The sequence below is a fragment of the Synchiropus splendidus genome, chromosome 1 (genome assembly GCF_027744825.2).
Source record: "Synchiropus splendidus isolate RoL2022-P1 chromosome 1, RoL_Sspl_1.0, whole genome shotgun sequence".
Taxonomy (NCBI): domain Eukaryota; kingdom Metazoa; phylum Chordata; class Actinopteri; order Syngnathiformes; family Callionymidae; genus Synchiropus; species Synchiropus splendidus.
Window position 1 is genome coordinate 22,195,299 of NC_071334.1, and position 27,771 is coordinate 22,223,069.

At 42.8% G+C, this 27,771-nt stretch overlaps 4 protein-coding genes across 6 annotated transcripts; all 4 read right to left on the bottom strand.

The window, feature by feature from the left end:
• Positions 1–850: 850 nt before the first annotated feature.
• Positions 851–2,752, bottom strand: LOC128750440 (uncharacterized). 2 transcript variants are annotated; one of them, XM_053850655.1, is made up of 5 exons: positions 2,683–2,752; positions 2,292–2,443; positions 1,929–2,044; positions 1,409–1,483; positions 851–1,152 (listed from the first exon to the last, which is right to left on the bottom strand). In XM_053850655.1, exons 2-5 carry the CDS (start codon positions 2,425–2,427, stop codon positions 1,024–1,026), a joined length of 456 nt encoding a protein of 151 aa, XP_053706630.1. In that variant the 5' UTR covers positions 2,428–2,443; positions 2,683–2,752; the 3' UTR covers positions 851–1,023. The 2 variants fall into 2 exon arrangements, with proteins under 2 accessions (XP_053706630.1, XP_053706629.1); XM_053850654.1 differs by lacking the exon at positions 2,683–2,752 and having other exon boundaries at positions 2,292–2,673.
• A 744-nt stretch (positions 2,753–3,496) lies between these two features.
• On the bottom strand, positions 3,497–5,754 carry psmb10 (proteasome 20S subunit beta 10). The gene is made up of 8 exons (XM_053878425.1): positions 5,605–5,754; positions 5,044–5,137; positions 4,844–4,941; positions 4,630–4,770; positions 4,442–4,557; positions 4,216–4,274; positions 3,866–4,017; positions 3,497–3,796 (listed from the first exon to the last, which is right to left on the bottom strand). The coding sequence occupies exons 1-8, from the start codon at positions 5,667–5,669 to the stop codon at positions 3,685–3,687; spliced, it is 837 nt and encodes a 278-aa protein (XP_053734400.1). The 5' UTR covers positions 5,670–5,754; the 3' UTR covers positions 3,497–3,684.
• A 344-nt stretch (positions 5,755–6,098) lies between these two features.
• On the bottom strand, positions 6,099–14,009 carry polr1b (RNA polymerase I subunit B). 2 transcript variants are annotated; one of them, XM_053881022.1, is made up of 15 exons: positions 13,792–14,009; positions 13,205–13,372; positions 12,941–13,087; positions 12,740–12,872; positions 12,494–12,630; positions 11,456–11,679; positions 11,210–11,381; positions 9,873–10,044; positions 9,522–9,803; positions 9,318–9,451; positions 9,072–9,242; positions 8,769–8,925; positions 8,490–8,686; positions 7,398–7,648; positions 6,101–7,324 (listed from the first exon to the last, which is right to left on the bottom strand). In XM_053881022.1, exons 1-15 carry the CDS (start codon positions 13,966–13,968, stop codon positions 6,442–6,444), a joined length of 3,405 nt encoding a protein of 1,134 aa, XP_053736997.1. In that variant the 5' UTR covers positions 13,969–14,009; the 3' UTR covers positions 6,101–6,441. The 2 variants fall into 2 exon arrangements, with proteins under 2 accessions (XP_053736989.1, XP_053736997.1); XM_053881014.1 differs by having other exon boundaries at positions 6,099–7,324; positions 9,072–9,451.
• Positions 14,010–15,100: 1,091 nt separating this feature from the next.
• On the bottom strand, positions 15,101–26,121 carry LOC128749103 (lysine-specific demethylase 4A-like). Its single transcript, XM_053848349.1, has 22 exons — positions 26,005–26,121; positions 24,948–25,111; positions 24,241–24,416; positions 24,054–24,168; positions 23,768–23,961; positions 23,483–23,532; positions 23,213–23,316; positions 22,989–23,126; positions 22,624–22,853; positions 22,295–22,449; positions 21,572–21,945; positions 20,555–20,657; positions 20,288–20,472; positions 20,007–20,202; positions 19,798–19,874; positions 19,609–19,664; positions 19,387–19,495; positions 19,026–19,214; positions 18,735–18,905; positions 18,510–18,629; positions 18,134–18,226; positions 15,101–18,060 (listed from the first exon to the last, which is right to left on the bottom strand). The coding sequence occupies exons 2-22, from the start codon at positions 25,083–25,085 to the stop codon at positions 17,920–17,922; spliced, it is 3,114 nt and encodes a 1,037-aa protein (XP_053704324.1). The 5' UTR covers positions 25,086–25,111; positions 26,005–26,121; the 3' UTR covers positions 15,101–17,919.
• Positions 26,122–27,771: the final 1,650 nt, after the last annotated feature.

Sequence of the window (27,771 nt, forward strand, 5' to 3'; positions counted from 1 at the left end):
ACATACTCTATTTTTGAATGTGCACCTATACACTATAATTATATTCATGCACATGAGAATATGGGACACTTTTTCACATTACAGACTTAAGTTCTCATTATATGTTTAAGTGATTATTATATTTCCAAAGGTACAATAACTTCTCGCTTAAAACAGTATCACACACCTTCAGTTTTCAAATTTTCATTCAGTTTTGCATACTCAAATTGTTACCATTTTCTTTGTTAAAACATCTTAAATTAGAAAATAATAATCCACTTATTTTTGTTTTCTTTCCCAAGACAGGCAAATTCATGTAATGGGACAAATATATATATATATATATATATATATATATATATATATATATATATATATATATATATAAATAAATAAAACTCTTTCCTCGCTGGCTTTAGACTCAAATTTAAGATTTCATTAATAACTTTTTGTCCCCAAGTGTACATTGAAATCTATAGGTGACAGAGCCTTTTGGGTCAAGGCCCCTCGACTCTGGTACAGTCTAGAGGGAGGAGGTCCCAAACACAACATGCACCACAACTTTCAAATCTTTGCTAAAAACTCACTTTTATCAAGTTGTATTCATGTGAAATCCTCTGAACATTTTCTTAATTCCAACTCACAGAGGGTTTAGCCGTCCACCTTTGTGGTCGAGCAAGCGCCACGATTCCTCACTGAACAGTGCTCTAAAAAGTGCTATACATAAATAATGCTTTATTATTATCACCAGGTTTGTGGAAAATCGTTGACAATATATTCTTACAATGAGGCATTGGCTTATTTGTATAACAAATTTTATTTTTTAAGAATGAACAAAACAGATTTAAATGAAATTTCTGTATAACAGTAGTACAAAAGAAAAACTAGCTAAAATTGCTCGCCTGGAAATATTTCACTTAAAACACGTTTTCCTAACAATTCAACATCTAACTGTACCATAAAAAAACTGAAAAATGAGCAATAAAATGTACAATGTGTATATATATATATATATGTACAAATTCTCCTCTTTGGAATATGAAGTCAGAGATTTTCCGTTCCTCGGATCCGTCTGGCCAGCTGGATGTCTCTCGGGAACAGGGTGACACGCTTAGCATGTATTGCACAGAGGTTAGCGTCAGAAAACAAGCGGACTAGAAAAGCCTCCGCAGCCTGAAGGAGGAAGACAAACAAAATATGACATGACATATACATGCAGCTAAAGTTTAATTACATTTAATGATATACATGCTGAATATATTCATGATGATGGCTAATGATGGGTGGCAAAAAAAATGGCCCACTTCCTGTCAGTGTTTCTCTGCTGTTGTCTGCCAAATGATTTGAACTGTAGTTTGTAATGCAGTGTTGAACAGGCACGTCTTACAAAAACCCAGCACATTGCAAGCCTATGCGACAGTTTTCTCACCTCCTGAAGAGCCAACAAGGCGGTGACTTGCCACATGTAGTTTTCTGTGATGAAACTCCGACTAATCTCCCGTACCTGAAAGAACAGAAAGCAGTGTTTTGGGCACTGGTCCAAGGATTGGTTCAAACTTGTGCTCAAGTTTCTGTGATGATCAGGAAGAGGTAAGAAATCTTTTGTTTTAATTTTACATATATGAAAACTTGTATTTACAATCGTGTGGGCTTCAGTGCCCCTTCATTCCTGCGTGAGCATCACACGCATAACATCAAGTCAACTTTACTTTTTGTGGCACAACACGCAAAAAAGCACAGACAATACTACAATGAAAATCAAAAATGTAAGTCAAAGAAAAAACAAAAATGATAAACTGGAATTTACCGGATCGATGGTCAGATCTGCACTTTATTAGCAGCAATATGTAAACAAAGTGGAAGTAGTAGGCTCCAAGATATGGCTGCCAAAAGTGGTGCTACTGTAGACAAGCAACAGTGTTGTGGAGGAAACAAAAAACGCGACTTACAAGCCGAGCAAATGGGGCCTTCCGAAGGAGGAGGTCTGTGCTTTTCTGATATTTTCTGATTTCCATCAAGGCCTTTGTGCCAGGACGAAACTTTTTCTTGCGTGGAGACTGTGGCGCTGCGGATAAACAGATGACAGGGAGGATGAGGGATGTCGCACATTAAAGCTCAGCAGGACTCCCACACCCAAGCACGTCAGGATATTCTAGTAACATGGTTTGGTATTATTAATTCATGATGTCTCCATAATTAAAACAGAAATGTGGAGAAGGGAAGCGTTTCAAATGTGAAACAGCTTATTAGACGTCATTGACAAACGCTTGGCCTTGCGTGACTCTCCAGAGTCCCAGTGCTCCTTGTCTCACCACTGACGCGCCTCTGCTGATGCCCAGCTGAAGTCGATGGACCCGGCACGGGAGACGCGGATGGTGGTCGCTGTTGGGGCCGACGCTTTGGCGTAGTGGCTTTCCGCTTGCTGGTGTTGTGGTGGTCGCGCCTCATCTTGAACCGTCAACGTCTGGTCACGATGGCGAGGAGAGAAAGAAGGTAAGGCGACTACGGCAGTGTGCAGCACGAAGAGTTTATGTTTGACCTCAAGTGGACTATAGCGAAGAGACGGGAAACTGATGGTACACTTGTAAGATAAAACGTGTTAATCATAAACACACCGCTGCATGCGTCCGATAAAAGCGTCTGCTAAACGCCATGTAACCGAAATGCAATGCAATTGGAACGGAATATTTACAATACACCTACCAGCGATGTTTGAAATGTAAACTGCGAGAGACTCGGTACATTCGCAATTTGAAAATGGCGTCAACGTGACTGACCACTCAGAACATGCCACGTAAGAGCCGAGTGGTGTTTGGTTTGTATTCGCTGAAGTACCACATGGGTGGTGTCGTTGGTGCACCGCCTTTATACTTGTATATATTATACTTACAAATTCATTGTCAAGTTTTTTTTTCAATTATTTTTCCTCCTTTAAAATGGGTCATGGATTTCTTTTTTCCATTTAAAAAATATGTTTTTTGGGGAATTTCTTTTTCTTTCAATTTTGAATTTACTTGTAACTTAAAATGTATTGGTTTGTATTTTTTCATTATTAGTTTCTTCAATTATGATTTTCTCTTCTATTTTAAAATCAAAACCATTAAATATATAATTTTTCTAAGATTTTTTTTTAAAGGTATTTTCTTGGATTATTGATCTTTTTGTGTTCATTTTCGTTTTGTTTTTACTCTTTGTGGTTTGATTTTTTTTCTCAGATTTTCAGTGTTTTTTTTTTTTCTTTGTTTTTAAATTGATAAATTGAGGCGCCGCACACGGTGAATGTATAATGCGAATGTTCCAAAGTGAAGAGTGGCTCCTCCCGATAATAACTCCAAATTATTAAAACGATGCACATTATTAAAATGGCACATCAAGACCTATTGCTCCAAACTTAACAGGTTTCAATAATCAAGCACATTTATTCAGGCGCCTTGCTCCAGTGCTCCACAGGTTCAGTGATTCCAGGCATGCACCATGTCTGCCTGGGATGTCTCAATGTTCCTACTCAATGTACCAAGTATTGTATCTGCTTGAGCAGAAAACAAAACCATTTTGACCTGATTTAACTACACAGGTTCAGTAAACAATGTCGACATTAATTCAAGTGGGCATGATTGATTATTATCTTCCAAATTAAAATAAAAGATTTACAAAGAAGACATAATGCCAATTCTGAGTATTTAATTGGTGGAACGTTGAAACATTTTAGTGAGTGTCCATGGTCTGGACAGTCTCTTCGACGAGGTCCAGTGACAGCGGGGTGACAGTTTTGGTGAGGACAGCTGTGGTCCCGGGCTGGAACCGGTACACTCCCTGCCTGAAAGGACAAAAGCACCTGAGAATCTTTGTCTCCAACTCTTCACAGCGCTGACCTGTGGTGACTGACCTCTCGCCCCGCACTGCAGGCTTGTCGTATCCCCGCAGGTACTCAGCTCCAGCTTCCGTGATCACACACAGGTCCACGTTGCTGCCAGATCCCAGGTCACAGAAGATCCCTGCTGCGATGGCGTCTCGAACTAGCTGCTTTGCCTCCTCCAACTTCAGACAGAACGTTCGGATGTTAGAACGAATGGCTTCACAATTATTCATAAGTAGTTATAGCTCTCCAGTGACTCTGCTGTTTGTGACCGCATGCGTACCAATATTTATGGCTACTAGCAGCATATTAGCTGGCAAACTACTTTGTAAATATGTAAAATATGATGTCTCATTGTAAGATTTTATAATCATCCTGACCTCCATGTTTGGTTTGAATCTGTCCTCAAACACAGAAATTGCAGAATCGGCTCCTGAACCTGAAAAAGAAAAACATCTCCCATCCATCACCTTAACCAGTTCACCTTGAAACACTGTTATAGCCAAGTGTGCGATCTGAATAATCCGGTGATAATCCTGATCAATAACTGAGGTTAAATGAAAATGAATTCATGAAATCAGTTTCAATGTGACAACACTCAAGTACCCATGCTGAGGAAGGGCAGCTTGTCCCAGGAGCCATGCGGATAGACACTGTAGAGGTGCGCTCCGGTCACATCCACGCCTCCCACGATCACAGAGGACCCCACGTGACCCTGGTACCTGCAAACACCCAGCGTTACTGATGTGAAACTCTGCCATTATCAAGAGTCCCAATCTAACCACCAGTCGTACCTATACAGCATTTGCTTCAGCTGTCGGGTCACCATGGCAACAAGAGGGGGGCGCCCAGTGTTGAGCATATGCAGCTCCACGTTGGACCTCAAGATCTGTGTCGTGACCTCGGCGTCTGCTGCCACTCCGGCGCCACAACAGCTGCGACAGGCGTGATATATTTTCACCGCGCAAAACCGCAGAAGTGATATAGCACCATCGAGCTTCTACTCACTAGATCTTGGGGGCAATGTAATGAATCTTCATGCAGTTTTTGTCGGCCACAACCATGTCATCTGTCGCCCGCGTGTCTGCTCCCAGGATCACACCGTCCTGAATTACGACACAGGTGACAGGTGAAAAACATGACCTCAGGTCAGTCAGATGAATGATACACATAAAGGGAGTGACAATTCAACAGCTCTTTACAGGCACCTTGTACAGGATGGCAGCAATAGTTGTCCCTGTCTTCCTGGCATTGGGGGCCTTGTAACCAGACTCCGACAAGCTGGATTGCAGCGCAGCATTTCTGAAGCATAATAAAATAACAACATAGTTTTCTGCCGGCTGCAGCATTGGAAGAGGAGAATTGATTGAATAAATTGTATTTTTTGTGTGACGGTTTAATCCCAAGTGAAGTGTCATTCCGCGCTACACGGCAGCGTTAAAGTAGCTATACAAGGTGCATCATTTGCACATGAACATTTGTCTTCAGTTTGGCATTTTGTAATGATCATATAAGAACACTGAATAGCAGCAGCGGGGATATGAATGAGGCCATGATAAGTTTTGACAAGTGGAACGTCCCAGAGGAAACAGACCATGTGAAGCATTTTATGTTTTCAGATGAGTTCAAACTCGCCTCAGTGGCGTCTGTGTCAGGCTACAGGACAACAAACTACAGACGAATACCATGAAATCAGATCAGATTTATTTAACCCCCAACAAAAAAGGGGACACAATGGAGCGAACTGACTTCCTGGTTGGATCACTCACCTGCGGCTGTTCTCGAAGCAGAAGCCCCCCCTCTGCTCTTCAGTGGTCTTGAAACCGTGGAGCATCTTGGCTAGTCCTTCAAAATGTAGGCTTGTTTGTTAAAACTGAGCAAAAATGGAGCCTGTGCTTGTGACTGTCGGCTCTATTGAAGCCTTGTTACTTTTACTTTCACTTTTAAGCACCAATCCCATCCAGAGAGAAAAAAAAGGCGTTGCCATTCAATCTCTCCATTTTATGCACCAAAACATATTCTCCCCTGAAATGCGAAGTAGAGTAAGACTTATGAGTAACTACTCATTATGAAAAAAGTTTAAAAGTGAGGTTAAAATGGCTGACTTCACTTTGATCCTCAGAAGTGAAGAAACAAATGTTTGACTAAATACTGAACAGTGACAGATTTTCTCCACCATTTATTTATAGAGTATTATGTACTGTATCTCAGGACAAACTGGTCCCAACACAAGACTTGCAAATAACGGGTCACTGGACTCCTTTACTACTTTAATAGTAGTACTTTAATAAAAAAAATTTCTTATTATTATTTTTTTTTTTTTTTAAACACAAGTTTCAGTAAAAATGTGTGTGGTTTAATCCCATCAATGTTACATTACGGGACCTTTTATTGAAATAAAGTGTAGTTTTCCCTCCAGTCAGAGTTGTCTTAGGAACATTCCACTGGCTACAGGATACATTGTCAAGAAAGTAGAAGACATTTTTAGATTAGATGAAGTTTCAAGTAGACAAATACTAGTATTTGTTCCATACAATGGACTTTAATTTATTGTTATTATGATAATCGATCAGACCATCTTTCTCTGACACATTCAAGTCGCCTCATTATTTCACCTCTAGTTTGACCTTGATGTTCATGGCCGCGAGTTCGGCTACAAAGTAGCGAAACACGTACGGGACCGACACAGAGTCAATGGAGTCACTCTTGCCACACAGAGAGCAGACAGTCCTGCGGTGTCGCGTGGATGACCAGTAGGGGGCGGGCTTCTCCAGCAGTGGGGAGAGCAGGCTGCCGCAGTCCACACACACCTGAGCCACTGACCGGTCCGAGCAGTTGAAGAGTCGGTCGTGAAGGAGGAAGGAAGACCCATGAGCCAGCAATGCGTCTCGCTCCATCTCCCCAAAGCGAATGCCTCCCTGGACGTTCCTCCCACCGATCGGTTGGTTTGTCACCTTGTCCCTGGCCCCCGTGGTCCTGACCTGGAACTTGTCTGAGACCATGTGACGCAGCCGCTGGTAATACACCACCCCGATGAAGATGTCTGCCTCCAGCTCCAGCCCGCTGAGGCCACTGTAGAGACGCTCCGTGCCATAGTAGTTATAGCCAGCAGCCCGCAGCATCTCTCCGAAGTAGTCCAGGGCAGAGTTGTCCTCGGAGAAGGTGAAGGGCGTGGCGTCGTGGCTCAGGCCGTGCAGAGCGCCTGACTTGCCTGCCATGCTCTCGATCAGCATCCCGATGGTCATACGCGAAGGGAAGCCGTGCGGGTTGAACAGGATGTCTGGACTCATGCCGCTCTCAGAGAAAGGCATGTCCTCCGCAGGCCACAACCGACTGAGGATGCCCTTTTGGCCGTGCCGGCTGGCAAACTTATCACCGATGGTGGGGTTCCGGGGCACCCGCATGGTGATGCAAACGCGCTTCAAGCGTCCGGAGCCGGATTCATTACTGCAGACCTTTATGTTGTCCACCACACAAGACTCTTGGTTCCTGGCAGAGACATGAGAATAGCACAACATAAACTCCCACTGCTAGAAGAAGCTTTACATGAGGCCAAACGTACTTGTAGTAGGTGACGAAAGTCTGCCCTGTGTTGAGGCTGATGTAGCTGTAGTATGGGTCCCCGTACTGAATCTTTGAACCGATGTAAGGAAGTCCATCCTCATCCAGCTTTCCTTTCACCTTGGGGTCATCTGGACTGGCGCCGAACACCACCGCGTCGTTGTTCCTCACCCTGTCCGCCAGGTCCACCAGCTCAGTCTTGTAGATGCTGCCGTGAGCGAAGCCCCGCTCCCACGACGACTTGTTGACTATCTGTTCATGCAAAGCGCCACGTTAGGTTTCAATAGATTAAGTCAAATCTTTTGGATGAAATAAAATGAATGAAATAAAATGATCAGGAAAAAGGTTTTACTAAAAAATGTATGTATGTACCATATGCAGTTTCAAACCTGATACACAGAGGTTTGCCATTAAAACAAAAGCTGCAGAGATTCACTAATCTTTATGCCAAAGAGGAACAGTAGATGGGCAAAAAAGCGTCTCCTCCGCAGGGCTCCATTTTCTGTTTTCACTTGCCTCGGATCAGCTTTCACATTAAAAACAATATGAAACACTTCCTCTTTTACAAGTGAAAACAAGATCCTAGAATCCTAAAAAGTTTGGACGAGAGCTGAGAGACATGCCATCATCACTATCAATACATGAAACTTCGAGATATTAATATAGAATTCGTGATCAGCCTTTGTTGTTTGTGGGTCATTTTATTTTATTGACAGCACTTTATTCTGAAGCACTTTTGTAGTTGGTGGGATCCCCACTGACCATGGCAATAAATGTGGTTCTGATTCTCTGACTCTGACCCTGAGTTAACTTCCTCCGATCGTCCTGCATGTGAAGCTATGACAATGGCAGACGCTAGTTTGCCCTTCAATGAACAGCTAAGTGCAACCAAAGAGGACATTTGCTGCTTGTTGACTGCAAACCTTGAGGATGTGTTGAGTTGCTACGGTAGACTTAGTTGACTGAAACTGCTGTTTCCTAAATCTACATCAGGAATATCTGTTCGAATTAACACTGTATTACACAGTTGTATCTTCACCGACAGGATGGGTACTGTACTGAGCTGTAAATGGCCCCAGAGACCTGAACTTACCATGGCATCTTCCATATCGTAGCCTGTGTACGAGATAACTGCCACAACTGCATTGGTGCCGCTGGGGTAATTGTCCAGGCTGTAGTGGTCATACATGTACGGCCTGACCAACGGGCTCTGCGGGGTCTGGAGGCGGTACAGCTTGTTATCGGTGCGATCCATGAAGGCCTGCAGCGGGAAGCCCATCGTCTGTTTACCTGCAGACAAGTCAAATGGATCCACATGAGTCAGAGCAGGCATTCTGGAGCCGGCCTCAGCGAGCCGAGGGTCCCCACTCACCCATCTGACACTGGTACATGTTCCTGGGACTCTGGTTGTGGTCCGAGTACGGGATGAAGTTGGCCACCACACTGAGCATGCTGTGAGGAAAGAGCTCCTGGTGTGTGGTCACACCAGGCTCAATCTCCGACTCCTGAATGCCTACGTTGAGGTAAAGCTGCACCATAAACACAAAGGTCTTTAGTTTAACTGCTACACGGACATGAGGAGCACTTAACAGAAAAGGAATCTAAATGACGGTAAGGCAAAATAACATGAGAAAATAATATCTCAGTGGTAAAAGCTCCTCATACTGACACACACCTGCTCAAAGGTGCCAATCATTTCCTGCTTCCCCAGAGACAAGTTGTAGACAGGTCGCACCATTCGACATGGTGTCGTGAAGAGGTACAGGCCTGGGTACATGCTGGCTTTGTCTGTCTTGGGGACCAAAACGATTTCAGTCCAAGGAGGGATCCTCTTCTCTCGCAGCACCTGAAGTAAATTGGAAAAAAAATCTTTCCCTCCTTGTCTGCGAGGTGGACGACTGAATGAAGCTGCACCTTTTACCTTCAACCTGCGCAGCGAGTCCACTATAGCAGGCGCCAAGGCGGCCTGCAGCCAGCCGACAAAGGCCCCATCCAGGACCACTTGGTAGCAGTCAGACAAGTCTTGGCCCGAGCCACCGTCCACAGGTGTGACCCCTGAAGCACCAGAGACCAGTCAAAACACTACATCGGGATAACGTTGCTCGTGTTTGTTGACAGTTCTTACCAAGCGAGCACAGAAGTGCGGGCAGCGACGCGGTGGACAAGCTCTGTGCCACGATTTCACAACAGGCTGTCATGTGGTTCATGAGGCCGCACGGCTCTCCATCTGGCGTGTGCACCGGACACAGGAAGCCCCAAGACTCGGGCAGAAGCTTACGGACCGAGGTGGTCCTCATCTTGGCGAAGGCTGCTCCTCTGTGCACGCAGCGGAAGTGCGACAGGTATCTGATGAAGTTGAGCTTGTCAGCGACGACACACAAGCCAGTGTTCTGCAGCATGCCAAGACCTAGGAGACGATCGTGCAGGAGGTGTGTGACTCAACCATCGAGCAGTAGCACAGCTGGCGCTGACATACCACTCTTGGAGTTGAGGTTTCCAGTAGCCAGAAGATACTCAAAAGCCTTAGTCAGATCCGTGCTCATGTTGAAGACCTTCAAGATGGTTTCAGAGTTCCAATCTAGGTTCCCCTTTTTGCTCTTCTTGTTCACGGCCATTTTCACAGACAACAGCCAGCCAGCCATCTTCTCCTGCGAGTGGTGAAGCAAATTAGACTGAGGGTCAGAACAGTGACGCTCTTGGACGTTTGACCGAGGGTGCAGGTGTGATCTGAAGAAGGGCATCTTAGGTAACTAAGTCTAATAAATGCGTGAGTTAAAGCTGGCCACTGGGGCTCATACTGCTGAGTGACTGCAGAAGAAAATGAACACATTTAACTGCTCGATATAAACCTCTGGAGCCCAATGGAGTGCACAATAGAGCTTGTGGTTTGTGTAGGGAGAACAGCTTTTCACATCACCAGATCCTGTCTGACTGTCATAGACCAGTGTTTTTCAACCTTTTTCAAGCCACGGCAGGTTCATTGGAGTACGCACTTGTACTTAAAGTCCTATAGAAAATCCTTATTCATTTGTGAAAAACTGTAGCTACTGACACTCGGTTGTTATATTGCCAGGCTATTTGCAGAAACAAATGGCAGAAAATGTATTTGTTTCAAATGTGTCCAGAAAGTGGTGGGCAATATGGAAAAATATATCATCATTTATTTATGTATTTACTTACTTTAAATAACTGTTTTGATTTTATCACTTCTCTTTTGCATGATTTTTTTCCCAGACAAATCCTTATCATTCTTTGCCTGAACTTGCTTCATAAAAAAGAATTGTTCTTTCTCTCTTCACAATTTGGAGCGCATTTATTTATTAGTATTATTTATATATTTATTAGTTATGCATTTAGTTTTTCGCCAATTTTTAGCTCTGTTAGCTCTGTGGTGCAGGCAGTCTTTGGTGTCGCGGGTCCAGAGAGGATCCCTCCCTCATGAAAGTGTGTGGTCAAGTTAGAGGCACATCATGTTTAAAAACAGCTGGAAGTTGCATCTGTGAGCGGCTTCTTGGCTGTGAGTGTGTGGGAAGAGCAGCGCCGCGCACCACAGCAGCGCTGCTCTTACTGACGGACAGATCAGCGCATCAACACACTGTAGCTCTACAGTATAGTGAATAGAAAGAACGTCAGTGAATCCATGTGACCTCCTCACCTTGGTAGCTGGTCAACAGGTTCTAATTGTCATGATTTAATGTCATCATATCGCCCACCTCTATCTACGGACACATGAGGTGAAATCGGATCATTTTCCCACAGCCACCTGACACTCTCTAACGGCACACGAGTTGAAAAACACTGTCGTAGACCAACCTTGAGGAACATGAGGTAGAGCTGACCAGGGGTGAGCACCTCCTGACACATGATGCTGTCTGGGTTCTCCTCCAAACATTCCTGCTTGGCGAAGGTGAAGAGCTTTCGAGTCATTAAACACAACACATGGAACTTTTCCAGGTTTGTCCTCAGGTGGATGCAGATGCACTCACTGACAAGGAAGAAAACAAAAGACAGTTCACAGTCTGCATTTTGCACATGTGTCAACATGTGTATTAAACATACTCAAGCAGGAAGTTTGCACACTGCTCATCAGTGTACCACTCTGGGAGGTACATCTTGACCCGGAAGCGCTCCCCAAGGTAGCTGAGCACCTTGCGTCGGGTGGTGCAGCCTTCCTCCATGACGGTCCGCAGCATTTCAGCGATGCAGCTCTTATAGAAGGAGTCATGCTCTCTGCCTTTGACCAACTCCTGGTGGATCTGGAAGTCTGTCAGGTCCACCAGGGCCTGTGCAAGACAGACACCACATTTTAGGTTTTTAGAAGTCAGTTCTACACATTGTAAAGTCGATGCCACAGCTGCAGTCATGTGACTTTACCTCCGCCAAAGGGTTATGTTTTGGTCTGTGTCAATCTGTCGCTCGCAAAACAAAAACCTATCAAGTGATATTCTGATTTTCTGTTATTCATTCTCAGGAAATCTCACCATGGGACAAGCAACAGATCACAAAATTATGGTTGTGTTTTAAAGGATTCATCAATGACTTGTTTTGCTGATTTGCAGAAGAATAAACTCAGAACTGAAGGAGACAAGACGATCTGATGCATAACTATTGATTAAAGCCAAATATGGGTATAAAGCAGCTGCTTTGGCACCAAACTAGCAAAATTGTCACAAACAACATTGTAACATTTTAACAAACCAGTGTGCAAAGTGCCTGGTGTAGTTAGTAATTTACACAAGCAGATGGTGGACACCTGTAACCTCAATCTGAGCAACATTTGTAGGTGTGTTTTCTCCTGAAAGTTGGGGGAGTGAATATGACAGTGAGTCTGTTTGCCATGCACAAGCAGCCCATACTGGACCTGATGCTTCGCTTCACTAGCTCTGGGGACTTGGTGGAGGCATGGTCAAATACTGCTTGTGGGATATGTTTAAAAAAAATGGAAATAAAGGCAGAAGCCACTCCAAAATGCAGTGCAAATTGTGGTGGAGGAGTAGCAGTGTTCAAGGCGGGTGCCCATCCATCATTATTGTTGCTTGAGAGAACTTCACCAAGTTAACTTGAACTTAACTTGTCGTATGTTTGTTGGTTACGCACCTTGAGTGCAAAGCCTAGTGGGAGGAAGAACAGCTCCTTCTGGTGGATGAAGTTCAACATCACAGTTCCGTTCTCCAGGTAATGAAGGTTCATGTTGACTGCGGTGTGGTCTTCCTTCACGCAACGCATGGAAATACCTGCCGGGGCACGACACTAGTGTGAAGGCAGTCGGTGTCTGCTGATTGTGCAGCCAGTGGCAGAAAAAGTCAATGGAGGTCAGACACCAGATAAAACGTTTCCTCTTACCATACTGAGTGTATCCTTGACCCCTGGATTTCCACTTGGGTCTGGACATGGCGATGGGATAGTTCCTCCTCGGCATGATCAGCATACGGATCACTTTCTCAATCCCATTGATAATGAAGTAACCGCCCATTTCCTGTTCACAGTTCTTCAGTCAACAAGGACTCGAGGGGAAACTGCTCGCATGCGAGTGACAGCCCTCACCTCAGCCTCCTCGTGGTGCTCCACCAGGTCTTTGGGGGACATGCCATGTAGGTTACACAGCTTTGACTTGACCATAATAGGGATCAGTCCCAGGGACTGTTTGATGATTCCTTTGGGAACTCCATTGATAGACCAACTGACATCGGCCTGGAAAACATTCCTGACTTAAAATCTGCATTCGTCTAAGCAACATGACCATCTGTGGAGACTTTCTATGGGAAGGGAAATTCAACAGCTATTCTGAAAATACAGTGCTTGACTTACCACAATCCTGGCTCTGTAGGAGCATCTTCTTCCCCGACACTCCGCTGGAAACACCCTCATCTCTCTGCACACACTTCCTTTGGCTACGACCGGATTGTGGATGACGGCGTCAACGAAAGCCAGAGTTATTCTGTCATCTTTGTCACTAAACTCCAAAGGTGGGATTGACTAGGAAGGAAATGAGGATCAGAATTATTCACGTGTGCATTATGAACTGTAACTAACTAGGGTGTGAAAACAAGACAAATATGAGAGGTCTGAGAAAATAAATATATTTATCTGTGACATCACTGTTTTGAATAATTTACTTTAAAACAATAAACCATATTTGAGATCTATATTGGAAGCGTCGTGGGGAAATTCAGGAAAGAAACGTGACTGTACCGTATAAATGTAACTATTCAACATCACACAAAGCGGACAGATGATCACTATCATCTTGTGTCACACTTGAAATGAATGATCCTTTTCTGAATATTCCAGTTTTAATGCACAAAATATTTACACTGTGCTGCTGTGATACTGATTTAACAGAGTGACAGATCGATGGCGAAGTTGTAAGAGTGAAGGAGAAACTTGGTTCGGACCTGCACAGCTCGGTTCAAGCCCTCCGTTACCGCATGGTTGAAGGACTCGATGTGGGCTTTGGTCAGGTCCTGGACTGGTGCATGCTGGGTCTCCTTTAACTGACCAAAACGGGCGCCTGTCAGATTCTTCAAATTGGGAGCTTTCGGAACATCGGTCCATTTGGAAGTGAAGTCCATGCTGAACCCTCCAGGTCCCAACACATGCGCTTGTTTACCACATGGACTTTCAGGAAGTCACTAGTTCGGTGGAGGAAGTCGCTACTGCCATCTAGTGGTTCGTCACTCTCCAACGTGAGTCTTTCTGGCCAGGCACTTGTCAAGAGAGAGCAACGTGTTTTGTGTCATCGTTAATAAGTTACAGTTCATTTTGGTAGGTTATTATTGTTCCCTTTCACGTGCGTATACATAGCTTCTGTGTAGTTTGTGCTCAGCCTCATGAAAATTATCGTCAGATGAACAAAATAAAAATAAAAAAAAAACAACAAAAACAAACGTACACCAAAACACGTCTCAAGTGATGTTTATATATAGAACCCCGAACGGAAAGTGAACGTTTGTCTAAACGAAAGTGCAATATGTTTTCAGTATTTTTGTGTATAAACCCACCGTCATCACATCCTGAAGATGCAGGACTCTGGACTGACAGTTGGAGACCATGGACAGTCCAGCAGAGCTCGCCATGGATTTTAGTCAGAGGAAGCCTTTCAGTGTATACTCTAATGTAGTTCCCATAGTTCATCGGGTTGTGGAATTCTCTGTCATAAATATTCAGATGGCAATTATATTTTCCATGTGTCACTAGTTCATCGAATTTTTGGTACTGAAGTATTTTAACAGTTAGTGGGGTCGCTAACTTTGTGTTCTACTTTCTCATAAAAACACAATGGTCACACACACTTGTACTTAACATATTTGACTTGGTTATGACGAAAATGCTAAATTGTCTTTCATGTTTCCAAATATTACTAAGATATTTATTTTAAATCCATCCTCAAAAAATGGCACGAAAATGCTCCCACACCATTCAAACTCTTGAGGTTTTGACAGAACCTGTGGCATGTAAAAGAAAACTATTGAAATGTAGATTTGCATTTCACGGAAAGTGGGTGGTTCCACGACATGAACGGAACCTACTGCATGTCTTTGATGCCTATGACAGACCCACAGGAAAAACAGAAAGCCTTTGAGAAGCCGTCAACAAAAGGTGAGACCCCGGATACGTTGGCTTGTCTTAAAAGATTCATCTCATCATGTTGAAAAGACTCGTGGACAAAAAAGAAATGGCAAAACTCAAGTTTAAATATATATATATATTTATGTTAAAAACAAAGCCATGACTGTTATAAAATGCTTCAACTGGAATTGGTTTCCAATTTAGATGAAAGGACACGGGTGGAAAGCTTATTTCGGAGGTCTGCAAACAGACTACATGACGTTGACACACTGGACATGTTTTACAAAACAAACAAACAAAAAACTCTGCAAGGATATATGTTGATCATTCACAAGTAAGCTTTAAATCCACCGATGACTCACACTCACCAGGCGAAACATGGGAATGAACAAGTGTCTCATATGATCAGAGCACATTTTGAAAGACACATTTTATATACAAATAACATTCTAGAACATTGAATGACGGCAGCACACAACTATTCACAAGTCCCTAAGATCTGGCTTTCAATCAAAGTGCAAAGACTTTCAGTAGAAGAGGGAGCACGAATTGATAGAAATTTTAAATATTCATAGAAAACTTTATGAGTAGAAAAAATAGAAAATGCACCTCTGAACACCGCAACAGCAGCTTTCACTGCACTCTTTCTTTACACCGTAATATTTACAAAGGTTGTACATTTTCAGGAGAGGAATGTGATTCTGGATCAGAGTCATCAGTCCGTTTCCTAAGCAGATTTTTCCGTTTTGTTTTAACTAGTCCACCAATATTCCACCGTTAATACTATGAGCAAGAGGAGTCAGAGAAGCCTTTAAGAAGACCACTGGTGATTCATGTCGTGTGACGTGACACTGTCTTATACTACCAGAACATTCTGAGGACGATGTCTGTCCCAGGCAACTGAGCTCTCTGGAGACTACATGTTACAGCACCATTCAAAACAGCAGAGCAATCGAGTATCTTAGATCAACAACTGTACAGGAATGAAACCTTTAGTAAGAATCAGTTATCCCCAAATTATTCATTGTTTCCATTTAAAAACTTGGTGATGTCACCACTGTAAAAGGATCCATAGGCAAGTAAGTGCCGGAATCATGCCATGTTTATGACACGAGCAGAGCAGCAGAAGCCTAAATCACATGTGGCCTTCTTCAGCGTCTAGTAAATAATGCAAGTCCTTCAACACTCCCGAGAGGTTGTGGGCAAACTCAAACAGGCTTACATGACAGGTGGGCGTCATCCTTGACTGATGCAGCCTCTCTGTATAGCATAAGAAAACAAAATCCTCATTTTATTGAAAAAACGTTGGATTCAATGAATTCATTCTCTATTTCACACACACTATGTCTCTGTCCGTGTGAACCGTAATATTCGTGACGACTCAGTAGAACGTTGTTTTTATGACTGTGTGATCAAATCTTTTCTACGACAAAGATTTATGCTTCTTAGTGCTGCAGTCAGAGCATCCCACCCTTAGAACAAAACGCAAGCATGAATTATAATCACAAACAAACAATAATTATTGCTGTTCCTGTAAATGTCGGCTGGATAATTTCTCATCATCCCTTAGCCTTGCAACAACGTCAATAGTAATAATAAATAGAAATGTCTTCAAACATGGCTCAAGCATATTAACTGGAAGGGTCTTGATTTGGTGGCAAAGCACTTCCACCTTTAAATGAATTCAAATTATGATTGAACAGCGCACAGGAAATCCACACAAAGAAGGTGAAAATAAAGGTGAAAGACAAGACAAAAGGAATTTCAATTTCAAACAGCATGCGGTGACTGGACGGCAAATCTTAAGCTTTTGATGCGATGTTTTTAAAGATTTTAAAAAGTGGCCAGTAAAGAGAGAAATAAGAGGTTATTGATAGGTTTTGGGAAGTTTTCAATACAATCAATGAATAATAAATATGTTTAGAGGCTTACACAGAGGGACTAACATCCACCACATTATTCTAAAAAAAAATCAGCATAAAACATTGTTCATTACTGCGGACAGTGTTCGGGCTCCTCGCTACAAAAATGCTCCCCAGGGCTTCAAGACAGCTCTCTCAAAAACCTCAAGTTAAATTGCTGCAGTTTTCTTGATCTCAGCAAAAATAAGCAAACACCACTCTGACCGATCAAAAGTAGAGAAAGGAAAGAAAAACAGTACAAAAGTCCTGAAGGAAGTGGTCAGTGGCTAGCTGCTAAGTGGAACACCTCAATCCCGGACGCACACCAAACGTGGCTTTTGAGCGGCGCCAACACAATGAAACAGAATAAACGCAAACTGACTCACACCTATTGAGGTGCGGCGCGTTGCTGGCAAACTAGAAATCAGATTTAGTTCTACTTTTTGTGACATGGAGCTCGGTCAAGTTGTACTTGAGTTGATCGCTGTGAAGCGTCACTCACACAGACTACTGCAGACACCCTCTCACTGTGCGAGAGTGGATATAAACATATTGTGGGTCTGCAGCAAATCATAATGAATGCAGATGAAAGGTTTTCTCTGTAGAGATTATTTACCGATTATTTTGCTTTAATTTAACCAGTATTAAACACAAAAATCACTCAATATGGTGTCGTTTCACTTGTTTTTGCATGATGCAAAAGGCTGCCACAAGCCGCCACTGCTTTTGGTGTGAGTCCGGGGTAACAGTGCTGCTGGTGTGTGTGTGTGTGTACTTGTGTATCTGTCCTTGTGGGGACCAACTGTTGACAAAGCACCTCCTTGTGGGGACCTTATGCTTTTGTGGGGACATTTTTCCAGATCCTCGAATGGTTAAGCCTCAATTAGAGGATGAAAACTTCCAACATAACTGGGTCATTTTAATTGGCTTTCAGTTGGGTTAAGAATCCTGGTTAGGGCTAACCATTTGTTTCAGATGGCTGGCTTTAGGGAGAAAGGTCCCCAGCAGGATAGAGATACAAGCCTGTGTGTGTGTGCTTGTCCAGAAGCAAGGCTACTCCATGATGGCTCTGTATATGACAGGCTCAATGTAGTCGCCTCTGTAGCGCGAGTTGATGACTCTCTGCCGTTTGGACTCTCGGATGATCTCCTTCTCTTCAAAGATTCCATCAAATCTCATGTCTGACGCTTTTGACTGGGGAAACAAAGATACTTCTGAATGAAGATGCTCAAAAGCAACAACCCAGAGTGTACTTCAACTGCCTTACCAGTCTGGATTTGACCCTCTTTGGCAGCTCCTCGTCCAGAGAGTAGACATCGTCTCTCTTTGCTGTTAGTTGTGAGCCGTCCTCAAACTCCACCTGTGAAGAAGGAACGGACAGGAAGTTAAGGCATTTACTGAAATGTTTATGACTTCTATCTTTGAAGCAGAGTAGGTTGGGTGCAGGCAGAAATTAAGCCAAGTGGGTTCCATCATGTAGTTAATGACAAAGCAGCAGAATGTATGGATATAAAGGTCATGTGTGGCGAGGACATGCTTGGGTGATGTTGGGTGCAGAAGAAAACAAAATTATATTGAAGGAAAATATGGGCACACAAACTACTAAGACTAATTATCAGACTTAAAAAAAAGTCACATCATACCAGGTACATTTGCGTGACATGAGCCGCCACAAACTTGGCCCCATACACCAGGCCATCCGTCCACCGCACCTGGACGGCCTCCCCCTGGGGCGGTGGTCCAAGCTGGGCACAGTCTCGATTCTTTCAGGGAAGACACAGAATGTTTGGCTCCAGTAATGATCCCACACACAGGAACACTGCATAGTGCATAGTCTTAAGTCATAAAATGAAAAAAATCAAACTTACAACTATGTCTTCTGGAAAAAGATTGTCACTGAACGAGCCATCATCAAAGTTGACCTCATAGAAAGTTTCTTTAGACAGCTGCACCACGTCACATTGGTAGTAGCGGCCGTTCTTGTGCTTACAAATTACTTTCTGGCCCACGCTAAGATCTTGCATGGCAGCTTTATTGCGCTGTGAGGAGAAAACATAAAAAAGAAAAAAAACCATCATTGGGCTGAAATAATTGAACTAGAAGAACAATAGTGTTTGATGGGAGACTTGTTTGAAGGCTTTCAAGCTGTGGATTCTTACCTCGATTTGAGTAGGACCCTTGTGTCGACAGCAGGTGACGTGCACGACGAAGGGCCAGTCGTCTGGCTGCATGAGCACCCCAGCAGCCTGAGCACACGTGGGGTGATAGGCCGTAGGACAGCGTCCATGAGAGCACTGCACACAGCAGCCAGTGGCCTTTTTCATCCGCTTCTTACAGTAGTAACATTTCTGGAAGGGATCACACAAACAAGCTGGCAATTAGGGTGATGTAGTACACGCTGACAACACACACAACTAAACCGCTTATTTCAAGGAGTTGATAGACCAAAGTGCGGTGACTGTTGCGTGTTGCAGCTCCACCAGTGGGGCATTTACATCAAGCACAGCCCTTTCCATTTACCAGTTTAAATCTTTGCAAAGGAATTCCACTCAAATCCACAGGACAGCGATTGGCAACGTTGACAAATCGAGCCTCCTGGACAGCCAGGGCACAAAGCACATGGACCCATCTGTAACACACAGCAAAGCAAGGCAGCTATGAGTTCATTTAACATGTTACAAAGAATAGGGACGTCAAAAACTCAGATAAACACGACATGACAACAACAAAAAGAAAACATACTTGTTGTTGTTTGCCTTCTGCAAGGCTCCGCCTCTTAGTGAGCACAAACAGCAGGTCTGCAAAACAGTTACGGTTACTACTTAAAACAGTTACTGACTAGCCCAAGTTACAGTTATATGCAAGGCTAAACCCAAGTTATAGGTTATTTTTTTCAAGAATTGCATTCCATCATGTGCAACACTGACTGACCTCCTTCAGGGCATTGGCTTTGCAGCGCACACACTTCCAATCTTTGCTCACACTGGATGGATCCACACCGTAACAGCCTTCACACAAACAAAAAAATCCCAAAGTAAGCAGGGCATCTGTGTTAAAAGGAATCCCACTCTTAACTCAACTCTTGTTACACATCCCCTCCGTTCCTTACTCTATAAAAAAAACAAGGATATTCAACTGACTTGTGTGGACTCGCACACTGCATTGAGAGCAGCTGATGAGCAGGCTAGTCCCATCGTCCTCCAGATAGGGACTGACTGACTGCTTCTTGGACTCCGAGTCCTCTTCTGTAGTCGTGGTGAAGCACACCTCTGGGATCAGAGGCTTGCTCTTCATCCACTCACCTGCTGTCACCATCGGATTATTGCCACCTTCAATCTGGAATACAATGAATATACCTTACAACTCAAGCACAGCATCAGCAGCTGATACGGAGCCAGCTTTGTTATGGGGTGCACTGGACCTGCTTGTAAGTGTGGAACAGCAAGCAGATGGAGCAGTAGGGAGGTTTGGAGCCCATACGGTGGTTGTACTCTCTCTCCTTCTTCATACTGGGAGGTCTGCTCTGCCACAGGTGAGCCAGAGGTTTGGCCCAGCTTTCTCCCTCCAGACCCTCCTCCTCCACCATAGTTGAGTCTTCAGTGGCACCTGAGACATGAAGACAATTGTTTGAGCACTACCACTTAAGCACATTTATATGTACAGACAACCAAAAAAAAGCAAAACAAACCTTCATGACTTATGCCATCCTTGATAAGAGGATGGTGGCCAGGCAGCTGTCCGAGATCCTTTTTCTGATCCAGATTTTCCGCGATCAGAATATCTGTCACCGGCTGAATAGAGAGGTGTTTAGATTAGATGGCTTTTCTTTGTCACACAGAGGGGAAACTCAATCTTTATTTGGTTAACAGTTTCACACATACTTCCAATTCAATACGCATGATGTGAATGAATCTTACACAACGATCGCTTAGTTATTGAGAAAAAACCTAGAGACATGTACTGCAATAGAATGTTTTCTACAACCACTTGGCATGACTACAATAAAAAAAAAAACGGTTGACGGTAGAATTGAAAATGTGCCAGAAATGTAGTAATCAAATCAGTGTCTTTAACTTTTTATCAAAAAAAGGTTAGTTGGGAAACGCTCTGGAGTAAACTGTGTGAAGTCGTTCGAATGGTTCAATGCCGAGTCCATCAGGATTAAATGGTTTGGCCCGAAACAGTCTCCCGTCACCCATTAGTAAGCATGAAAGAATGCTGCTGCTCGATTGAAGGACATTTGGTCATTGTGCTGTGAGCTGCCAAAATCTCCCTAGAGCTCCACTGAAGAGTGAAATGACTGAAGGCTCATAAAGTGAACTTCAGCAAGGTCATGTTCCACCTCAGAGTCATGTTAATACATCAGAAACATGAACATGGTTTAGTTTGGACACATTGAAGTGATGTTTCGCCACGACATTATAATCATAAAAGTTATGCCACCAGCAGTTTGGGCCAAATAAAAGAGTCAATTCTAAAAAAATGTTGCATAGTATCATAAAGACAAAATGCTGGTGTTGAGAGAAGGATATGATATGAATATTAAATGGCATATAATGTCATTAAAATGTGATTAGTTGCATCAAGCCACTCCGCAGATGACAGTTGTTCACATCTAACCTTATACTATACCTATATTTGATAACTGTTTAAAAGATCAAAGTGGAGTAAATAAGCAAGTTGAAAGATGGAGTGTGCTACTCACGGCATTGCTGCCACGCTTGCTGTCATTGTCCACCTCACTTTCGACCTTGTCGTCCCTGAGTGGTGTCTCCTCTTCAGCGTAGTCTCCTTTGGCATAACTGTGGACATGCAGGACATCCGCAGGACTCAGAGTCCTCTGAAACTGTTTCCCGGCTGGACTGGTGCTATTCAGCTCTGACTCCACAGCAGCTTCTTTCTGAACGGGGCATGGAGCCTTTTCCGTTGCTTCCACTAGATGAGGCGGGCAGGAATTTTGTGATGGAAGACCATTCTTTTCCTTTTTTAAAGGACTCTTTTTGTTTAAAGCTTTCTTGTTTTTGGACTGGACCTTCGACTGGAGGTTGACATTTTTTTCTAAGCCAACGTCTGGCAGGTCTGATGAAAGGCACAGGACATTAATTACTAACGCAGTACATAAAAGACATTACAGGTTGAATAATTTGCTCACAACCAAACACAAAATCCAGATCCAAAAGCAGTAATGCATATTATAACCGATAACTTGGTCGATTTTTACTATTTGTGAGTGTCTTCTTTCATACAAAAGGTAAAAGCGGGTGAGTAGCTCTGCTAATATCGACACAGGGAAAGAAAATCCAGCCAAGACTTAGATAAATTAACCAACATAGTTGAAATATGATATATGTGGTCTTATGTTCAGCTAATGTTGCTCATTGAGACAGGATCCAACAACCTAATCAATGATGGCCGAACTATAGCTTACCTGTGGCTACAGTTTCAGCCACTGCACTGCTCAGCTTTGCCTTCTTTAACTCCACCTCATCGTTCTCATCTTCATTTGCCTTGGCTTGAACTGCTGCTGCTGAGACATCAACAGTTTCAAGCTTCCGTTTAATACCAGTTTCTGGCTTTGGGCAGCTGCAAGTGAAACAAAAGTGAAGGTTCAAAAAAGGTGAGGGAAGACAATCTGTCTAAAACAGATGCGGTCAAAGGACAATAATGCCTGGCAATAATGGCACTTAATAATTCAACTATCAAGAGTAAGTGGTACACATAAGACATGATGCTTTTTGCGCATGTGGACGGATTTACCTGGTGTCTTCCTGGGCTGAGAGCTTGGGCACTTCTGATATAGGTTCATCCTCACACTCCTTTTTAGGTTCGCTCTTGACTTTTAAGAACTCTTCTGCTTCAGGTGACAGTTTGGAGTGGTCAATGGGAGTGTGGTCTTTACCAGCCTTCCAAAGTTTATATCGGTCTGGCTGATACTTGCGTACAAACACATCCATTGAAATCTTCACCATGTCTTGACGGCATGTGCACTGAGAATAGAGATTAAAAGCTTACTGCTAGTTACAACAGTCACAATACACAATACAGTTTAAAGCCAAATCAACACTTTTCCTATAATTGAGTACTAAGCAGCAACAACAAAAAAAAGCGTTGTTGGCTTATACCATTGTTGCATGTTTGCCATAGTCAATCCATCTCTGAGTGGCAAAGTTGGTGGACTCAGCGCAGTTGTAGCCGTGGTTGAAACCAGCATGATAGCTGAAAGGAAATGTAATGATGAACTGGCCTGCTTCCTGGGTGACCTACAAAGACAAGGTCAGCATCATCAAACCATTAAATGTCAAACTTAACACAAAGTACTTCAAATAATAAATGATGAATTATATACCTTCTCGATAGGAATGCCAAATTTTTTAAGTATTAAAGGGGAAATAAGAGTCATCTTGTGCCGCAAGAAGGCTTCGCAGCCTTGCGCATTTCCTGGAAAGAATCCTGCAGAGAAAAAAGGAAGGCAGGCAGCACACAGTCACACATGCAGGTATACACACACATCCACATTTTGAGCACTTGATAACAGGATAGTGAACTTATTGTCTTAAGAAAATAAATATGCTGCAAAAAAAAAATCTGTATTGGTTCAAAGAACTCAAATACACACCTCTGGCAAGGCGCTCCATTCTCTTCCCTTGATCAGGGGGGACTGCATACCTGAGTGGGACAATATTGAATATTAATAGGGTGATTAGGGCCAAGTTAATAATTATGAATATTCATTTCAATAAATATGTATGTTATGAGTATAATTAGCAATTCAGTTGTAAAACTAGTGAGACACTGATTTGACTTTCCATTGTCCAAGTTATTCATTCACAAAAATGCCAGAATTGTATCATTTCTACAGTTACTTTAATACAGTGTATTTTAAGTCTGAGAGGGTTTTTACCAGGATTTAGGTTCTCCAAAGTGCAAGTAGTTGATACTGTACAGATCCATATCCTCTGTGTGCCATGCAAAAGAGCTTTTCCACATGCCAAAATAGAGGTAAGGTGTGTTAACACCTTTGATCTTTACGCCACTCTCATTCTCCACCATGTCCAATATGGTGTTAAGTCGACCAATGTTCCATTCACACACATCCTGCAAAGGACAAATCAACACAATGGTTACAATGGCATTTAAATTGACAGGTGGATGCGGTGCAATGATTTATGTTCTCAGGTTCTACTTACTGTATCATATAGGGTCCCACTAACATCAGCCCCATAAAGAGGCGGATTGAAGGTCAGGTTCTTCCAAAATTTCCTCTCCAACTCATCATAATCCACAAATTGGGGATGACAGTACCTACCAGAGATTAAAATGATATTCAGAATGGTCTAATAAAATTCTGCGACAAGAATTCTCATTCAGACGTACTTGTCCAAATTTGACATGTTACGGAACTCACTGACAGTCAGTGGTTTCTTCTGAATATTGTACTGTGTGAAAAGGCCCGTCTGGCCAGTCACAACCTGCTGAATGGGAGCTGGGATAACAAGATTATCGATATCATCATATGTCTTTCTGGGTTTCCAGCCTTTTGGAGGAATTACCTGCAAAACAGAGAAAAAAAAAATCAGTCTGCAACAATTGGACTGTCAACCATTGAATCCAAAATTATCACCTGTCAGCCACTAAGGAGGAACACACGATCATTTACACAAGTTGGATTCAGAGGCGGACAATTGAAATTCATGTTTACGCTTTATGTAAAAACCTAGACAGAAATGGCATTGCATTGAAACACTCCGAATAGGTATTGAAAAATTACCAAAACATCTAAATGTCTTTTCCTGGAAGATTATTACTAACAAACAAGACTGCATGAAATAAAACATAATTCATGATTCAATGTGACAATATAAGTGGAAATATTCTTTTCTCACATAATGATTTTTCTTTTGTTAGGTGATAGCAAGATAATTAATGAACACATTCAATCAACAAAAAAAATGTGCTTCATTCCTGGAATCATGAATGCAAAATGTTATTTCAGGCACTTGCTACCACTTACTCACAACTGTTTAGCAATATGTTCATTACAGTTGACAGATTGTGGCAATAACAGGGTAAATAATACTCACTTTGGCCATCCCAGCTTTGTGTGCTCCCTGGGACTCCATGTAGGCTATGTATCGATTGAAGTCTTTAAACTCCTCTTTAGAAGGAGTAAATGTCATGATCTTAGAGCCCACGCTCTGGGCTGGACTGTCAGTGGTCATCTCGAAGAGATACTTTGTCCTCAACTCTGGCAGGGGAACAATGCAAATAGGCAACAACATTAATGTAAAGCAACAACAGCTTCATGAAGGCTTACCTTACATGCATGAGTTGCCCACCGAGTCAAGCACAGCCAAGCACATATCAATTTTTCATTAGGAGAATGAGCTAATTTTAATGTTACGAATATGTTCAATCAATGTAACGCCTGTCATTCAGCAGTATGAATGAACTGGTAAAATGATTCCATTCATTTTGTAAGCCAAAAGTTAACCACAGCAGTTTCAGTAACAAAGTGTTCATGGCAACGTTTTGTCAACTTGTTGCTAACTGTCTTTGGGTACATCATTGATATAACGTGGCGGCGATGTGAGTACTTTTGCACATTTTTTCCCACGCGGAAATAACTTTGTATTACTTGCTGACTATGACGGATCCGGGATCTCTAACAAACTCCACTTCATTGGATCTCAGGACATGCGAAGCATAACAGTTGGAGACGGACATGAAAATAGGTGGGGAAGAGAGCAACATCCTCAGCCTGTAATTGGTTGAATAGACGTCTGTCAAAACCTCCGGCCCACTGAGAGGGTTGCTCTTCAGAAAAATATTTAGCTACTCCGTTAGCCGAGGTGCTAATTCTACGAAAGGCTCCTTCGTTTCAGAAGGACCCACTTTGGCATTAAAATGTAACTCCTAACAAGAGGGCAAAGAGGAGCGTGCGCTGTTTTGGAAAGTCACACTGGTCAGAAGAGTGAAATAAGTAGCTGAAGAAACGACTGAGCTCTGACAGCTGCACCTCTCTCGGTTAGCAGGACTAGCAAACATGGCTCACTGCTGAGCGTCCCTTCACTCCCGACAAACTTTGCTCACTTCTTTTATTCACAGAAACTTATCAATGACCGCCAGGTGTGTACTTACGCTACAAGTGATGCAGACGAGTAGTTTTGGATCTGCAATTATGGAGAGTAGAGCAGAAATACAGTCATCATCAGTCCTCCATTATTCCAGTGACGCATGCCCAGTGTGGGATTGTTTACATGGCGCTCTGAGGGAGGGGCCTAGATAGTGCGTCAACCAATCACGGCACTTGTTTTGGAAACCCCGCCTGCAGATTTTATTTATTTTTTTACTCCTGGATGATTCAATCTCATCATCTCTAATCAATCAGAAGATTGATTTCGGATATGTGAAGAGAAATACAGTAAAAAGAAATTTACTCTTTTAGGCTTTTGGGCAATGGAACATATCCACAGGAGAATCTATAAAACACATGAATGAAGGACATAGATTTCAACCAAGTCACTACATTAAGGCTCAGAACCAGCAGGGTTTCTATGTTATTTCAAGACTCCAAAATCTCAGGGTTTGGATGGAATTGATGTGAGGTAGTTGTACTGCTTAGAGTTAACATTCATAAAGCTGAAGCACACCAAAGGTGTAGAAGAGGACGAACCAGTGGAAACTTTCAAACCCAAAACCACTTCAGTGGTGGATAATATTTAAACCTGGACATTCTTGGCAACAAACACTGAATAATAAACTGCAAATAAATGAGTTAAGTCCCCTCCAGCCAGGCTATAGTGAATATTTCCACAGGTGACATTAATGGAGGTGATCGTGAATTAAAACTTCCAGCAATCATCACTAACAGAACAGCGAGCCGTGTGACCAAATCTGAAAACTGCAGGTACCATTACTTGCCACAGAGCGAGGTCCCTCAACTGTCTTTGACATAGAGGGAGTTCAGGGAGTAAACAGGCCAATTCCTCAATTTGTTTGGGTCGGCAATGCACATTGACCTTCCAGCACGATTTGACTGAAGTCTTTAAATTTCAGAATATTGAAGTGATGTCTACTGAAGCACCAAGAGCTGAGTCAGCGTATCATCATTCATGATGAAGAGTCTGTTTCGCCAAGGTTTTTCATGATGCACCCAGAGGGCGTCAGATTTCAGTAGGTATTTCAGTGAGTAGCATTTCACTTCATGCTATTCACATTTTATTCACATCAAGCTTGATCTGTGATACCAGATATTGAACGTCAACATCAAACCAGCAATATTACAACGACAAGCATTGCATTATATACCCTCTACAAGATGCTCGACATTGGCTGTGAGTCCATCTGGATCACTTTCAATGATTGGATAACTACTGCGCTCATGTAGATGCCACACAGCGCTGGATACAGCTGCTTCATTGTTTCCTCTCCTCATCGAATACCTCCATGTCCTTGTTCTGCAGCATGTGAATGAGTGTGTGCATATGAGCGATGCACAAGGGCTCAATTGAATAAGTGTTCATTCTTGCTAAGCTGTCGTGGGGGTTAGCGGGGGCTTACACTGGGGATCAGAAGCTTTACTCGGGGCTGCTGTGCTCCGGCTGAGCAGACAGAGCAGGAGGCAAAGCAGCAGAAACTTGTTCATGTTTGGCCGAACAATGATAGGAGTTTTGAAGTTCTTCAGGGGGTCTTTTAAGGTTTAGTGAAAGAAAGTGGAAATTTGTTCTCTTTTTGGAAAAAAAAAGAACAAAGTTCAAACTTCATTCTTGCAAATCAATTACAATAGACAACATTTATGAGATGTATTTCCACCATCTTTTGATTCTAGGGACCCATGTGAATGTACAAAAATGGCATTAAAATGATTTATTTAAATAATGTACAAAAAATAAACCATGATCATCA

Bases quoted from the DNA above. Each gene is read 5' to 3' on its own strand.
- LOC128750440 (XM_053850655.1), bottom strand. From the start codon at position 2,427: ATGAGGCGCGACCACCACAACACCAGCAAGCGGAAAGCCACTACGCCA. The intron at 2,045-2,291 runs GTGAGACAAGGA...GTTTATCCGCAG, and splicing joins TCAGCAGAGGCGCGTCAGTG to CGCCACAGTCTCCACGCAAG. The intron at 1,484-1,928 runs GTAAGTCGCGTT...CTGTTCTTTCAG, and splicing joins AGGCCCCATTTGCTCGGCTT to GTACGGGAGATTAGTCGGAG.
- psmb10 (XM_053878425.1), bottom strand. From the start codon at position 5,669: ATGCTCCACGGTTTCAAGACCACTGAAGAGCAGAGGGGGGGCTTCTGC. The intron at 4,558-4,629 runs GTACGACTGGTG...GGGTGTTTGCAG, and splicing joins CTGAAGCAAATGCTGTATAG to GTACCAGGGTCACGTGGGGT. The intron at 4,018-4,215 runs GTCAGGATGATT...TTCTGTCTGAAG, and splicing joins GATTCAAACCAAACATGGAG to TTGGAGGAGGCAAAGCAGCT.
- polr1b (XM_053881014.1), bottom strand. From the start codon at position 13,968: ATGGACTTCACTTCCAAATGGACCGATGTTCCGAAAGCTCCCAATTTG. The intron at 13,088-13,204 runs GTAAGTCAAGCA...AATGTTTTCCAG, and splicing joins CCTACAGAGCCAGGATTGTG to GCCGATGTCAGTTGGTCTAT. The intron at 9,804-9,872 runs GTATGTCAGCGC...ATCGTCTCCTAG, and splicing joins AAACCTCAACTCCAAGAGTG to GTCTTGGCATGCTGCAGAAC.
- LOC128749103 (XM_053848349.1), bottom strand. From the start codon at position 25,085: ATGACCACTGACAGTCCAGCCCAGAGCGTGGGCTCTAAGATCATGACA. The intron at 19,665-19,797 runs GTCAGTCAGTGT...ACTGTTTTGCAG, and splicing joins AAGCCAATGCCCTGAAGGAG to ACCTGCTGTTTGTGCTCACT. The intron at 19,215-19,386 runs GTAAATGGAAAG...GATCCCTTCCAG, and splicing joins CTTTGCAAAGATTTAAACTG to AAATGTTACTACTGTAAGAA.